At 41.6% G+C, this 16,203-nt stretch overlaps 2 protein-coding genes across 2 annotated transcripts; both read left to right on the top strand.

Annotated features, from left to right (window-relative positions):
* The first annotated feature begins 1,424 nt into the window (after positions 1-1,424).
* aldh3a2b (aldehyde dehydrogenase 3 family, member A2b) lies at positions 1,425-9,072 on the top strand. The gene is made up of 11 exons (XM_037119965.1): positions 1,425-1,581; positions 2,928-3,090; positions 3,702-3,933; positions 5,438-5,523; positions 5,828-6,036; positions 6,155-6,272; positions 6,573-6,714; positions 6,820-6,986; positions 7,076-7,175; positions 7,408-7,646; positions 8,370-9,072. Exons 2-11 carry the CDS (start codon positions 2,929-2,931, stop codon positions 8,382-8,384), a joined length of 1,470 nt encoding a protein of 489 aa, XP_036975860.1. The 5' UTR covers positions 1,425-1,581; position 2,928; the 3' UTR covers positions 8,385-9,072.
* Positions 9,073-9,819: 747 nt separating this feature from the next.
* On the top strand, positions 9,820-16,192 carry ca4c (carbonic anhydrase IV c). Its single transcript, XM_037119969.1, has 8 exons — positions 9,820-9,912; positions 13,502-13,549; positions 13,729-13,893; positions 13,980-14,125; positions 14,259-14,351; positions 14,451-14,517; positions 14,601-14,764; positions 14,956-16,192. The coding sequence occupies exons 1-8, from the start codon at positions 9,858-9,860 to the stop codon at positions 15,142-15,144; spliced, it is 927 nt and encodes a 308-aa protein (XP_036975864.1). The 5' UTR covers positions 9,820-9,857; the 3' UTR covers positions 15,145-16,192.
* The last annotated feature ends 11 nt before the right edge of the window (positions 16,193-16,203 follow it).

The raw sequence follows: 16,203 nt of genomic DNA, 5'->3' as shown, positions 1-16,203 counted from the left end.
CTGGCATCTGATAAAAGAGCGACGTATCCATAGAACTGAGTAAATACTGTATATTATATAATTATTGATCATGATGGGCCCTATTATCATATACTACTATGTTTTTAAACATGATATTTAGATAGCTTCTTATACGTATCATATACTCTTCTGCAATATGACCACAAAGGTTTAATTTTTTATCTTTATTTTTATTACTGTTATTATTAGTATTATTTGGGAGCTTTTTCCCTTTAATTCCACTTTTCACAATACAGGAAAAAGTCCTGAATCATGAGGGATTTTTTATATTCCTGTTCTTTAAAACTGTTTATTAGAAAGAGAAGCTGTGATTAAACCTCCAGCTTGAAGCTCACAGCTGAACCTTCTGGCGCTTTATCATCAATAACTTCTATAACACGCCTCTGTTTATTTTATGATTAGAGACCTTTGCCTCCAAATGTGGACAAAAAATAACAGGACAAAAACTACACTATACAGATCTCAGGTATTTATTTGCTCCATATAGATTATTTGGGCATTTTTTTTAAAGTTACTAAAAAGTTGTGTAATAAATAATTGATTACTCTACATAGCCTGTTTTATTCTAATGTAATATATAATTTAAAAATTGTTTGCCACAGATCTTTCTTTCTGCGATATCCCAAAATCCAGTTCAATAATCCCAGAGGTATTTTATCAAGGGAACCAGGGTCATCGCTACACCACTGAATTGCATTATAATGTTATTATAAATCATCTATTGAGATAGAAAATGGTGGAACGCCTCATAAATATTTAGTTAAAAACAGATTCAAAGAGTTTCTATTCAAAGTTGTATATAGGCAGCATTCTGTAAAAAACAGTATTTGGTTGTTTTTCTCTGACGTAAACAACAGAAGCTCTTTTTGTGAAGAACAAGCTGTTTCAATGCTGCTGCATTTTGGCTTAGATATAGATCGATATTTTAAGTCCAACTTCTCCCCCAGATGAAATGCACACAGTTAATTTAGTTATTTTATTAAAATATCAGTTCATAAAATGAAATGGCCTGAAAGACTGGCCTCCTGTCTGTCACATTTAAAGTTACAGATTTATAGTCATGTTTAGATTAAGATAAGATTAAGATTGGCTTTATTTATCCCACAACAGGGATATTCGCTTGTTACAACAGCTCAAGATGCAACAGTACAGGAAAACGAATTTGTTTTGTTTTATTTTATTTATTTTTTGTTTGTTTTTGTTTATTTGTTGACTGATTTTGATCTTGTAATATAATGTTCTTGTATTTCGTACAGCACCTTGTAACTGCTTCTGAAATATCCTATAAAAACGGCCATCATTGTTATTATTACAGTGTTATTAAGTTTTATCCTCTGGGGATCATGAATCATGGCAGCTCATCTTGTCACCATCACAGCTAGCGGTGGCTAATGCTAGCTCCATGGCGGGTTGGCCCCGCCCCCGCGTGGGCGTGACCTAACGGGAGAGCGGAGCTGTGTTTGTCCGCCGCTGTCATCATTCAGCTCCTCCGCTGCGGACTGTCTCACCTCCAGACTGAGAGGAATCTCAACAAACTGACCCCCAGCTCACATAAACCAGGTAGGAAACCAGGTAGGAGCGAGACAAACCCACCGTGCTGTGCTTCTGTCCGTGTCGGCAGAGACCGTTGGTCTAACGGCTGACCGACGGCGACCAGCGGAGCCGCGAGAGGGTCGATAAAGTAGCTGATAAAGTCTGTTTATGAAGGAAAATATGTGATAAAACAACCCAAGTCCGCCATTGTGACAGGTTAATAAGACACTGAACGACAGCTGTGGTCGAGTTGTGGCTCAGTTACTGAGTTAAAAACATGAAATGTCCGTTATTGGACCAACCGGATGTCACACGGTGTGTTATGCTAGCTGAGCGCTGCGGCTTCACCTCTGACACAGAGAAGATTATTATTCATCTGGTTTCACATTACAGCAGTTTTCTATAAACAAAGAGCAGCACAGAGACACAGCAGGTCTCCGTCAGGCTGCAGGCTCATTCACACCGAACCAGAGAAGAGGAAGGTGAACTGTTCCACCTCAAACAGGCATAACTGCCATATGTTGTTGCTATAGTAACTGAAGTATGCTTTTATTCTGGTAATATTATCAGTAAGCTACCATGGAGTAAGTATTCAGATCTTTGAAGCTGATTAAATCTTAATAAAGTATTAATACCGCCATGAAAAATACTCCATGACTAGTAAAAGTCCTGCAATGTAAGTATAATCATGAAAATGTACTTAAAGTATTACAAGTTCTAACATTACATTATTATTACTTATATATGAATGCAACAGCAGGATTCCTCTGCAGTAGTTAGTTGAAGAGCTATTTTTTTAATTTTTCAATGAAGGACCATTGCATTTATTATTTAGATGTTGATTATTGTCTCAATTAATCAGCTAACAGTTGATTCAGTCCAAAATAGAGAAAACAAATATATATTAAGTGATGTGTCGTAGGCAGCTGGACTTGTTTCAGAATTAGAATTACCCCAACCTGGATGACTGAGGACCTTCAAGAACTTATTTTCAGTTTAACATCAAATCCTCATGTTTGAGAAGCTGCCCCTTAAAAAAATGTTCACCACTTCTTCACAATTCTATTTGAAAAATCACTCTGACAGTTGATTAATTGAGCAGTTGTTTCAGAAATTGACCAGATGTGCACTGAAGACTTAATACTTAAGGTTTTAAACCATTAAAACCACATTCTTGCTGTTGAAGGTGCTTCAGGAAGATGTTGACTTTGTGCTGCCTTTTTAAAAACGTGTGTTTGTTTATTTGGTTACGGATCAGCTGGACGAGTCCCTCAAAACCAGACTTACTGATATTATTTAAACCAGACTCTACTGCTGTAGTTGCATACAGTGTCGCCTGCAGTTAACAGTAGATTTCTCTTTTTTTCTCCCAGGATGTCTCGAGAGCAGCAGGCGGTGGCTCTTGCCAGGAAAGCCTTCGAAACAGGCAGGTCCAAACCTTTAGAGTACCGGATCTACCAGCTGAAGAGCCTACAGCGGTTGTTCATCGAGAGACAGAAAGATGTTTCGGACGCCATAAAGAAAGACCTCAATAAGGTGATCAGTAAGGCGATATGTTGGTTTGAGTATTCTCAAGTGTGCGTTCCTTCTGGTTCCTTCACTCTTCTATGATAGTAAACTGAATATTTTTGTGTTGCTGACGAAACAAGACATTTGAAGACGTTATCTTGAGCTTTGGGAAAAAACAATAGACAACTAATTATGTAATCATGAGAATAATCAATGTATTAATCAACAATCAAAATAATCATTAGTTGTAGCATGAATAGGATAGCATGGTTTAATTTACATGAGGGTCTAAAGAGAAAGCTCTTGATTGTCTGATGTTGATGTCCAAACAAACCAAATAAACAAACTCTGTGTTTTCATGACTGAATAAACTGAATAAACAACCTGACCTGGTTGTTTATATATCTTGTTTCACTTTGTTTATATGTGGCGGACCCTGCCAGGTTGTTTATGCAGTTATGGAAACGATAAATATTTCTGAGTTTGCGTTATGAGCTCATTAATATTGTAATTATTACAGTTCAGAGTCTGAATTTCTTCTCCCAAACTACTCAGTGAACCTTTAAGATTTCCGTACAGGACATGGTTAAAGTGTATAAAGCAACAAACAGGCCTAACGTGACTGTCTTCACCCCCAGAGTGAGGTGGGGACCCAGCTGTACGAGACTCTGGGTCTGGAGGGAGAGATCAGCCTCGCCATCCGGAAGCTGAAGGACTGGGCTGCTCCTCGGCCCGTGGAGAAGAACCTGCTCACCATCTCGGACACCGTCTACATCCAGCCGGAGCCGCTGGGAGTGGTGCTTATCATCGGGGCCTGGAACTACCCATGGGCTGTCACCATCCAGCCACTCATCGGAGCCATCGCAGCTGGTACTGTAGCGTGCTGTGTGTGTGTGTGTGTTTGTGTGTGTGTGTGTGTGGAGTGGGTGAAAGGACAGCATGTGTGTGTGTGATGTAACAATGTCAAAGTTCACATTTCTATCTGATATCGTCATTTCCCCCCCTGTGGTGAACTTTCAGAGGAGATTCGTCTCTTCCTTGTCTTGTGATTTGAACCACAGCAGTTCCTTTTTTTAACCAGGGCTTTAACCAGCAGTCTTTACTCTCTGCCTCGGTCATAGAGTCAGCACATGGATGTGTATGTAAACATGCAGGTGACTGTATGATTGCACGTGTGAACATACATTTCTCAACTCTGTTCATTGTTCCTATCAGTGAGCGCTCAAAGGCGAAGGTTAAACTCAGGAGTGAATCACTCAGCTCCAAGATAATGATTCAGCTCATGAATAATACATTTACATCTTAAAAGCTGCCTTTAAATGGCCGCCCTGTGCTTGTATTGAGCCTCGGCTGTGATCACTTTCTGATGCAAACCTCAGTGTTGAGTGTTTGTTTGTGACTGTTTAGCATGACACTGCAGTGTTTCAGCAGGCTTTTGTCTGATTCTTTATCTGCTCAAATCTCTTGTTTGTTACTTGTCCCCAGTGATGGTTTTACATATTAGTGCCACGAGAGCTGCTGCACGTAGACAGGTCATTTGTATTTCATTTGGATAAAAGGCTGTTTAGACTCAAACAATCCCTGGAGGACTTAAATGAACCACTCCTTGTCAGGCTGCAGCTCCATGCCGTGCACTGTTTGTACAGCATGGACTTTATCCTTTACCCTCCTGCTGCAGCACTATCACACAGTCGTATCAGCTTTGCATGACACAAGAATTTTCTCCAGATTTACTGGCGAGATACAGATAATCAAAATAAAAATGTAGGCCAAAGGGAACCGTCAACACCAGCACCAAAGATTTTACTAATCTTAAATGAGTCATTAATTCATTACATCCAGCACAGAAATTGTGTTTTCACCTGTGTCCATTTGCTGTGTGGTTGGTTTGTCAGCAGGATGACACAGAAACTACCGAACGAATTTCCAATTTAATGCAGATTTGATGGATCTAGCAGATTTAAACATGTTTTTCATAGAGGGTAGTCTTTTGTCAGCTGCCATACAGTAACACCGAGGGATATAAAGCTACAATTACCACCGTTGTGCAGAACAGATCATCGGGATTCAGGAGCCATCATGAAATTTATTTCCAAATAAAATATTAAGTCTTGGGAAAAAAAAATAAAGTGACAAGCTCAGCAAAGAAGGTATATGTAATAAATGTGCCGCTATGCAAAAAGAACCTGATAGATTCACTTCTTCACACAGTTAGTGACAAGCTGCAGAGCTAAAAGAGCTAAAAAAAACTTGACTGTCAGCTGTTCCCCATCCAAATGAGGGTACAGTGGAAGAAACAAACCCCCCTCATACTGATGGAAAGTCAGCTGAAATTTAGCTCAGCATCTTTGTGTTTTGTCGTGTACCTCTGCAGGAAATGCTGCAGTGGTCAAACCCTCCGAGGTCTGTGTTCACACGGCGAAGGTCATGGAGGAGCTGCTGCCACTTTACATCGACAAAGTAAGGACGGGTCTCGTAAAATTCACATGAATATGTATCAGAGGGGTCATAAAAGTTAAAGACACGCTGATATTGTTGAAGACGGTTTCGGCCTGATATTTTCAGCAAATTGTGAAACAGACAGATTGGCACAATTTACCAGCTTTACACTTTCTCAAACAGAATCATGTCCTTTCTGGAAAAAAACACAGATTTTGGGCCGTGTTTTTAGTCCAGACTACTAAAAGACTTAATTAAAAGTCTCACAAAGACGTTGAACATGTTGCTTCAGGACCTGAATGTGTGATTCTTCCCTGTGTGTCAGGAGCTTTACCCTGTTGTAACCGGAGGAGTGCCGGAGACCCAGGAGCTGCTGCGCCAGAGGTTCGATCACATCTTCTACACCGGCAACAGCATGGTGGGCAAAGTGATCATGGAGGCAGCCGCCAAAAACCTGACACCCGTCACCCTGGAGCTGGGCGGCAAGAGCCCCTGCTACATCGACAAGGACTGTGACATCAGCGTCGCCTGCAGGTCAGTATCTCACAACCTTCCTCAGTTTCAGTCAATAACGTTTTTTCCATCCAGTCCCTGTTAAACTGTAGCCCTTCTTTTCTGAGACCCTCCTCTTAACTCTGCCACTGCTTTGTAGGCGTGTTGCCTGGGGAAAGTACACTAACTGTGGTCAGACCTGCATCGCCCCAGACTACATCCTCTGTGAGCCCAGCATCCAGAACCGGGTCATCGAGGAGGTCAAGAAGGCCATTAAGGTACAGAAGAACTGAGAGCACACGCTGAGTGATAATTGGTGTAGATAAACTTTTCTCCATCTCTGACACAGTTGGCTAATTGACACCAGGATATACCTGATACCTCCTCGTAAGCAAAAGTGGGGATGTTCTGACTTAGACTTGTGCAGTCACTCTTTAATATGTAGTTGTTTCCAGAATGTAGAAACAAAAGAACAATCCCACCTTGAATGAAGAAAAGTATCTGCTTCCTATGTTTTTAATATTTGCCTGGATTTTACAGGAATGTTTGTGTAGTAATGAGATTGTTTCCTCTTGCAGGAGTTCTACACAGATGACCCAAAGACCTGCCCCGACTACGGACGCATCATCAACCAGCGCCACTTCAAGAGGATAATGGCCATGTTGGAAGACAGCACCATCGCTGTGGGAGGAGAGAACGACGAGTCAGACTGCTACATAGGTAATCCTTCTGTCAGCTACCATACAGAGTGTATGACTCTGTTAAGCTGCGAAGAACAAACTATAAAACACATTCATACATGTGATAAGTCTGTGTTGTGTTTAGCCCCCACAGTTCTGCGAGACGTGAAGCCAGAGGCGAAGGTGATGCAGGAGGAGATATTTGGACCTCTGCTTCCCATCCTGACGATCGGCAGCCTGGACGAAGCAATCAAGTTTGTCAACAAGAGAGAGAAACCTCTGGCCCTCTACATCTTCTCACAAGATAACAAGGTAGCTAACGGCCAACATAACACACATTCAGACATTTATTATATTCAGGCTCTCGGGCGTTACATGAATCTTCTCTCATCGGTCTGAAGGTGATAAATAAAATGAGAGACGAGACATCCAGTGGAGGACTGCTGGCCAACGACTGCCTCGTACACTACTCTGTCAGCTCTCTGCCTTTCGGTGGAGTGGGTAAGAACACTGACAGACATTGTTCTCCTTTTCTTATTTACTGACTGCTGAACTCACTCAGTGCTGCACTCAGTGGCAAGGGGAAATTCTGAAGGGCAGGAGTGTTGATAAAAAGTTCTTACTGACTAAATACTAACAATCGTTCAGATATATTAAAGATAAACGACGTCACAAATCTTGTAATCTTTGCAACCAAACGGTCTGATTTTCCTCCTCATGTTTTCACGAACAGGAAACAGTGGAATGGGTTGCTACCACGGCAAGTTCAGCTTCGACCAGCTGAGCCACCTGCGCGCTTGTCTCATCAAGCAGCTGAAGATGGAGGGCGTGAACAGCATGCGGTACCCGCCTCACACGCCCAAGAAACTGGGCTGGGCCCGCTTCTTCATCCTGAAGACCGTCGACCTGGGCTGGTTGGGACGGATGGCGCTCTTAGCCATCATGGTTGTGGCGGCTGCTGTTGTGCTACAGGTGAGTAACAGAGGAGAGAGAGACGCCACTATAAGGTGATCTAATGACCACCTGATGGCAATCTGTTCATGTTTTTACTTGAATATCTTTGTCACAAAGAGCTTTGAATCTTTAATTTATTAAAGGTTCCAAATAATAAAAGTGAGATGGATTTTCTGTTACTTCAAGTTACTTTAAGTCTCATTATTAGAAAGTAGGTCAGCTCAGTGGATGTCAGCTATAAACATTAACACCCTCAGCTCCTGTTAAACCAAGACTTTTTATTTGAATGGCTTCATTCTACAGACACGATCACGTGTCATTTACTCCTCAGCATCACTGACATGTGATGGAGTGTTTGCCACAGACGGACACACACAGTACTGATCAGCACAGTTTAAGATGTTCTTCCCCTTCCGACCGCCTGAAGGCACAGATCTCTTCTTCTACTGTCCTTTTCTCTTCGGGGAAGTGAGGAAAATTGTAAACTGTGGTGTTTTTTATTGTTTGACGTGTAAAATGCAACAGCTTCTAGGCAGGATGCTACTAGCTTTTTACAATTTGGCGCCGGTGCTCAAGGCGGGAGGAGGAGGTTGTTCTGGCGTCAGAGAGTGTCGTATTATCCACTGCTCTACAGCGCCACCAAGAGGCAGAACCACCACAGTTCACCTGTGAGATGCTGGTCAGTCAGTTTCAAGCAGTGTGAATGCAGAAGTGACTAACTCATGGACATGCTCTTCCCAGAATTATCTCCTTTGAGGACGTCTCGCTGCTTCCCAGACAACAATCCTGGCGCTTCCTTCAGACTGAGGAGAAGAAAACATCATGTGATCAACACATTTCAAGCACCTGCACAAGACCGCTGTGACACAGTGAATGTTCAGGTCGTTGCCTTAATCTAGTTTACGTTTCAATAACCGTGTCAGAAGGTTTTTTTTAATGAAGGTAATTTTTAATTCCGTGTTGAGACTCTCATGTTTGTGTTCAGCATTTCTATGTTCTGTTTTAGCTCGTTTTTAACAAGTCAAATAATGAAACACTACTGGAGGATTGACAGTTCGATGTCAATGGAAATCTCATGACAGCATTCACAGGAAAACTGAAGTAATGTGAAGTGTTTTTATCATGTAGGAGTTACCTACACCTCAGTTTGTGTCCATTCCATTTCAAGCCCGGCGTTCAGCCTGAAGGTATTGATCATTTCTGTCCAGTGCAATATCTCCGTCAGCCCTCCTTTAATTCAGACTGTTAGAATCAAACCGGATGTGAAGGATGTTTTTATTTCTTTTCGCCTAGACCACCAAATGCCTGTAACGAATTTAAGCAACCTTGTAAATGTTTTGATAATCTTTAAACAGCAGTTGTCTCTCAGTCTTGTAATTAATCGTATAATAAATAAAAACGTATTTCTGTTTTGGATTAATATTCAAATAAATATATGTCTACATGTTTGAGTTTGTGATTTCATTAATTTCATTAATGACATGATACAACTATTATTGTGTTGTAATCAGTTCTCTACATTCTGATAATCGTGTCATCTCCAGTTGATGCTATAGATTAATTCCCAGTACCACAGTGAGAACCACAGAAAAAAGCATCAAAATCAATGAAGCACAACTGGAGATACGCTTCTTTGTTGGCAGAACCTGCCGCCTATATTACCCATAATGCAACTTGACAACTCAGCATTAAGTCAGAGTTTTGGTTGTGTTATGCCAGAGCTGAGGAGTCGTCAGTGATCAGTCAACTCACTTGTTTTTACATGAGGCACTTGATCAGTCTCGCAGTTCAACTCAAGACCTGTTTACCTGTATACCTTCAGTGTGTAAAATAGCTGCAGTTCCCCTTTAATTTGATAATTTCTTTAAATTGTGAATAATCCACCACACATTTATAACTTGGTTTGAACTCACAGGAAACTCAGAAACACAACTGGAAAACTGACTGGTGGGTCTGATTTTGCCACCAGGTGTCTGTCTGTCCCCGTTTAGACACCTGAAAACTGGAGGCTGTTTCTTTAAGTGACTTTCTCTCTCTCTCTCTCTCACACTCACACACACACACACACACACACACACACACACACACACACACACACACACACACACACACCCCTTTTTGTCAGACTCATGATGACCTCCCTCCCGCCCTCAATCAGCGGCTCGGAGTCAGTATGTGAGGGCAACTTAAATGATTCTGTCAGGATCTCCTCTGGTCTCCGTGCTGATCATGGATTCTTCTGTCCACCTCCTGACGCTGCTTTCTCTCCTGTCGCACTGCACAGGTAGGACGCACACACACACACGCACACGCACGCACACACACTTGCATATAAAAGTAATGTGTTCCTCAGTTGCTTCAGTTAACTTTCACTTATATTCTATACGTTTTTGACCATAAACTCATTCATATTTCACCTTAACATTAAATAACCATGTTGTTGAGTTTGTGAAGAGATTGTTTGCAGCATTTCATTAAGGCCACAAGTCACAGCTACACAGCAGAAGAAAAACATTCAGTAACACTCAAATATAAAAAATGTTACTGAACTTTCACTTATCATGTAAATTAATAGGTTTTCTCTGATCTTAGACATTTGTAGACACATGAACCAGTGACGGGGGTTTGAGGAGCTGCAACATTTATTTCTATTACCAATTATTACTCTGCTGATTATTTTCTGAATTAATTGATTAACCTTTGGTGAACAGTGAAAAAATATGTGTAAAACTCAGATGACGCAATCAAAAGTGTAGTTTTGTGTGAGCAACAGGCCAAAGCCCCAAAACATTTAATTTACTATCATGCACCACAAGGAAAAGCAGTTAATTCTTCCATCTGAGGTGCTGGAACAGCCAAATGTTGAGCATTTCTGCTTTACAGTATCAAAGCAGAGATTTAATAATTATCAAGGACGTTTATAACGGTTGTTCCATGGATCAACGATTCTCTTAATCTCTGGAGCTCTGGAGCTTCAATGCAAAAAACCTTGAAGTAGCTGGAAAAAAACAGATTATGGCTCCACAGCCTTCAGATTCCAGATTCATTTGAGAAAGTATTTTTCACGAGGCGCAGCTGAGCTTGTGCATCTTCTTCAGACACTTTTAGTTCAGCGGCTACAGTAAAGTTTTCAGCGTAACAAAGGCCTTACATTTTCTGGACTACGAAACGGAACCCGACTTTCCATCAGTAATAATATGTTAAGAATTTTAATTTTGGGGTGAACTGTTCCTTTAAATCAACGCACTTCTGTTGAAAAGCAGATTGTTTAGGGTTCCCAGGAGTCACTGAAAAAGTCAGAAAACGGACTGACGAGTGTAAATTACACAGTAATCAATGTTAAGTTAGCTAACGTTAGCCACCAGAAGCTAACGGCCTGAGCAGACCGAGTCAGACTTTAGCAGAAAGGAGCGTCCTGTTTGTGTTTCTGCTGCTTATCATTAGTCAGAGGAACAACGTGTCATTTTATTCCTTTAAAACACATGTTTTGTCACCTTAAAGCCTAAAAAGATGAAATATTTCTGAAGCATTTTGGCTCATTAGAACAAATCATGTAATTCTAGAGAAAGGGAAAAAAAGATGGAGGGTTGGATTGGATGGTGGATTGTCTGTGGTTTGACTTCTCCACACTGTCAGTCTGGCACAGGTGTATGAGCCAGGTGGAGTAAAGCAAACATCCTCCAACCTGTGCATTGTTCTCAGTTGGTGAGAACTGTTGTCCCCTTTCAAAGAACGGCATTGTGGGAGGCAGCGGGGTTAATCTCTGTTCCTATATTAGCTAAATGGTTCTCTATAGCGCCCTTCATTCCCACCGGCAGAGTCGGACACTGGAGTTTCATTCACATCAGCAATACAATACACGAGAGCAGCACAAGAATAACTGGCTTCATCAGCACCTGTTGGACCGACACGTTTAACGCGGCGCTGTGGAGGAGCCGGAGAAAAGCTTTTCTGATCCACTTACAGCTGAACGCAATCAGTGTAATCACAACCGCTGGTGCACAACACAACCAGCCTGTCTGACACATTTCTAATGGCTGTTTAACATCTCACTGTGTTTATTAATGCTTCCATGTAACATAACAAACACAGACGTAAAAGGTATTAAGATTACCAATAGAGTTAAACTATGTCGGCTACATTTACGCAAATACTTTACACAGGTACAGGTATTTCCCCCTAGTATTTAATTTTATGCTATTTTATACTAAATGTGCAGTTTTTTATTCACTTCCTGTCCTTTGAAGACAACAATCCCACTGACTTCCACACAACAGATGTGGATTAGCTGGTGAACACACGGTCATAAAAATATGAGAAGGAATGTTACTAAAAAAGAACAGCGACACTACAAACATACAACGATCTAATAGAATATGATGTATCGCTGTAGAATAAACTAGCCAATAGTATAATATTAACTTAAAATCAGCTTTAAACTTCCGCAACAGCAAATGCAACATACAGGCTGATGCAGCAGTGATATTAATCTAAAAAAAAAAAATAATATTTTCAATAAAACATGTGCTTTAATCACCAATCCAACAAACAAAAGGCCGGTGATGAAAGCAAGAATAACAAGCAGGCTGACACGAGGACGGAACACAGGGAGCAAACACAGGTGAGCACGAGGAGCAACAGATGGAAACAGACGTGAAAATCCAAGACTGGGAATCACAAACTGTGCAAAGGAGGGAGGAAGGATAATCCTACAAAATAAAACAGGAAACAATCCAAACACACAACATGAGGTCGATACATTCAATCAAATGAAAAAGGACACATGGAAAGAAAGAAAAAAGGGAAATAGACCGAATGGAAAACTATGGAGGGGCAACATTCAACCTGCAGCAGTAAAATATAACCAAATAGATAAAAAAAAAATCAAACAAACCTCATATCCAGCTCATACTCAGAGGTCAGTATCTAATTTTAGTGTTAACTATAAACATGAAATTGCTGTTTAGGAAACTTGACAGTTTGAATGTTTGTGTCACCTGCTGTATTTGACTTTTGGTTTCTAAAACTGCATAAAAAAAATGGCACAAGGTAATTTATCCGTCATTAAATAACACAGGGTTGCATATCGAAAAGAGAGTTAATAAACTCCTTCGTGCTGCACAAATTACAGAACATTTACACAGTAATTCATATATAAATCTACTGTATATCAGCGTTTCGGCTTTGAAACACCGTCCACTCTGACTGAGCATCGATGTTACAAACACAGAGTCCGTCGCTCCTGTAGTGTCTCTCTGTCGGGTGATTTTCTGAGATGTTCTGGAGGAGACGGGTCTGTTAGAGTCCAGTTGGACGTTTTACATTTCGACTGGACACTGAAGCTGTTGATGTGCTTTCTTTGGAACTATTCATGTTCAAGATGCTTTGTCCCATTTTTATTTCCCCCCTCGAACTCAGCACTGATCCGACAGCTGGTCAGGTGGTCGCTGACTTCGTCCTGTGACTCAAACACATCATTCTCGGGTCATTGCTGACAATTCAGCTCAAATGAGAGCTATAGCAATAATTTATGTTTAACTGATTAGCACAAAAAAGGCAACTGAAGGACGGGATTAGTAACGTGAGAATTAATAATTATCTCGGCTCATGTGTGAGAGAGCTGAACTCTGACTTCTCAAAGTTCAGCTGCAGAACACAAACACATTAGCAGATCAGCCAGTCAGATCGCTGACTGCGTTAAAAACAAACACACACAAAAAAAGAAACCTCTGTGTGCTTATAGAGCGTGAAAGTCGGAAGAATTAATGCTCAGTTATTAACGCGTTGTTTGGCACAAGGTGTCCTGAACTGGATTATATTGTGTGTCTGTGTGTGAATGTGTGTGTGACCTGAGTGTTGTGCTTTCTCTGCAGCTCAGTGGTGTTACCAGAGCCAGTACTCCTGTGATGACACATGCAGAGGTAAGACTTTCCAGTCCACGGTTAAAGGAACACATGTGTACGTGAAAAGGTGTCGCTCTTAGTGAAGAATCCACAGAGAAACACGACCCAGCTCTACAGTTTGTGGCTCACAACAGGCAGATGTTTTCAGATATAAACCTCTGGATGATGATGTTCCTGCTGCTGTTTGTGTTGTTCAGATCCGACCCACTGGGCGGCTCAGTTTCCCAGCTGTGGAGGATTACGCCAGTCTCCCATTAACATCGTCACCAACAAGGTGCACGTCAACAGCGCCCTGCCGCCCTTCAGCTTCATCGGCCACACCAACACAAATAACATTACAGCGGAAAACAAAGGACACTCTGGTAACAAAGAGTTATTCACCACTTGTCACCAGATGCTGGTTTGTTCATATCGCTTGACTCTCTCTTCGTCTCTTCGTTCCCTGTAGCTCATTTTATTCTACCGCAGTCTGTGCGACTGACGGGAGGAGCTCTGCCTGGTCACTACAGAGCCGCCCAGTTTCACTTCCACTGGGGGGACAGTGGGAGACCGGGATCAGAGCACACCATCGATGGAGAACGGTTCCCCATGGAGGTGAGTCACACAGGAGCCAACAACCTGTCATGGAAGAGAAGAAGTGTTGCTGGAGAGCATCTTTCCCCTAACACAGAGGTCAGAATGAAATCCAGCGTACTTTAAGTGATGTTGTTGTGTTTCCTGCTTCCAGCTGCACATCGTCCACATCAAGGAGCCGTACGGGTCTCTGGCAGAGGCCGAACATGACATGGCCGGTATAGCTCTGCTCGCCTTCCTGTTCGAGGTGATACGTCAGGATGTTCTCATCTCCAACAGCGCTGCATTCTCAATACAAGTTATTATTTGTGTTTGTGCAACAATACTGACGGCGTCTTCCTCACAGGAATCGACAGACGATCACCCTCACTTGGATGCAGTCATAGCTGCTTTGGGTCGAGTACAAAACAACGGTATGAGCTTGGTCACTTCGACGTGAAGAACATAAACAACCTTTATGTTTCTCTAACTCCTCACCTCTTGCTTCTGTGTTCAGGCAGCAGCACAGTGATCCCAAACTTTCGACTCAGTGACATCATCCCATCAGCAAAGGAGCTCCACAGTTACTACCGCTACGTTGGCTCCATGACGACTCCAGGGTGTGAGCAGGCGGTGGCCTGGACGGTGTTTCACAGGACCCTGCCCATCAGCAGTCGACAGGTGAGCAGCTGCAGACAGAAAGCTCAGGGTCAGCACTTCAGCAGGACGACATCATCTTGAACCTTCAAACTGAGTTTTGACATCATTTAAATGGTTCAATAAATCACTTACAGGAGCTTGGAGTTTGCCTCTGGTATCTGCACTCCTTCAGCTCGTTGATCAGTGACTTTACTTCCTCCTCTGCTCTGCAGCTGGACGCCATCGTGAAGCAGTGTCGATTCTGGACGGGCCAGCCCATGACGGACATCTTCAGACCCACGCAGCCTCTGGACGGCAGGGTGGTGTACCGGTCCAAGGCGAGCGCAGCTCTGTCCAGCGCGATCCACATGTGGTTCGGTGTTCTGTCAGTTGTGTTTGGGACAACGGGGCTGATGGACTGACTCAGCATGTAAAAAACAACTGATTTAAAGGCACGATATGCAGGATTTCTCTGTCGCGCTTTGTAAACAGTCACTTAATTTTGGTAGGAATCAAATAAATACAATATTTTCTGATTGTTAAAGCACAAACACATAAAAATACTCACATTTCTTGTACATTAAAAGTGATGATCGAGAGATTTTACTTTACTTTCTTTACATTGTTTTGGGGAAAAATCCTGCATATGATACCTTTTAAATGACAAAAGCTACTGTATGTATAAAGACAACTTTTACTTGTGTGACAGTGAAACAACATTTATGTTCATGCTCATTAATTAAACTATGACCCGCTAACTTCCACTGAACGGCTGTTGTGCCGCTGACAGAAGTTCTCGTGCTGAACCGAATGTTGCTTTTATTTTGCTGTCGCTATTTTTCCACACAACTTCCGCGAGCCGACAAGAGTTTTGTTTTGATTTAGCTCCATTTACACTCCACGCTGTACATTTATTTAAGAATATTGATTTTGCCCGCCAATTTGCTCAAGATTGAAAGTTGTACTCGTTATATCCAGATGATCCTGATGTTCTTTCTTCTGTTGCCACGATGAAGTTTATATCCGTGGTTATGAAATATAAATGAATATGAATTGTGTGAGCTCATGATTCTTGAGTCTGGTGTAGAATGTGTAGAATTAGGGGTTTTAGAATAAGTTTTATAATCTTCTAACAGTTACAACACTCTGTTATTTCTTCTGTACACGTGTTTATTTAGATCTAAGATGTACATAAGTATCTGTGATTATCTGCTACAGTAACAACCATTCCTCTGTTTTCCTGCGTATGATCTGTTGTCTTTGTATATAATCAACATTTATGAGATGCAGTCTTGAGAGAAATGTGCTGCCAGATATCTATAAAAAACTAAAGGTGGACAGTAGAATTGTGATTTAACGTTTTTGAACGTTGACACTTTAATCATTTGGCTTCGATGATCCATTTGGGGTTTTTAAGTGATAATGCCGATTGTTGATTTCATGTCAATAGATTCTGAAACTGATCACGAACTGTTTCTGTT

This window comes from Acanthopagrus latus, chromosome 13 (genome assembly GCF_904848185.1).
Source record: "Acanthopagrus latus isolate v.2019 chromosome 13, fAcaLat1.1, whole genome shotgun sequence".
In the NCBI taxonomy this organism is placed as follows: domain Eukaryota; kingdom Metazoa; phylum Chordata; class Actinopteri; order Spariformes; family Sparidae; genus Acanthopagrus; species Acanthopagrus latus.
Note: the sequence above shows the minus strand (reverse complement) of the source record. Positions and strands in the feature narration are given on the sequence as shown.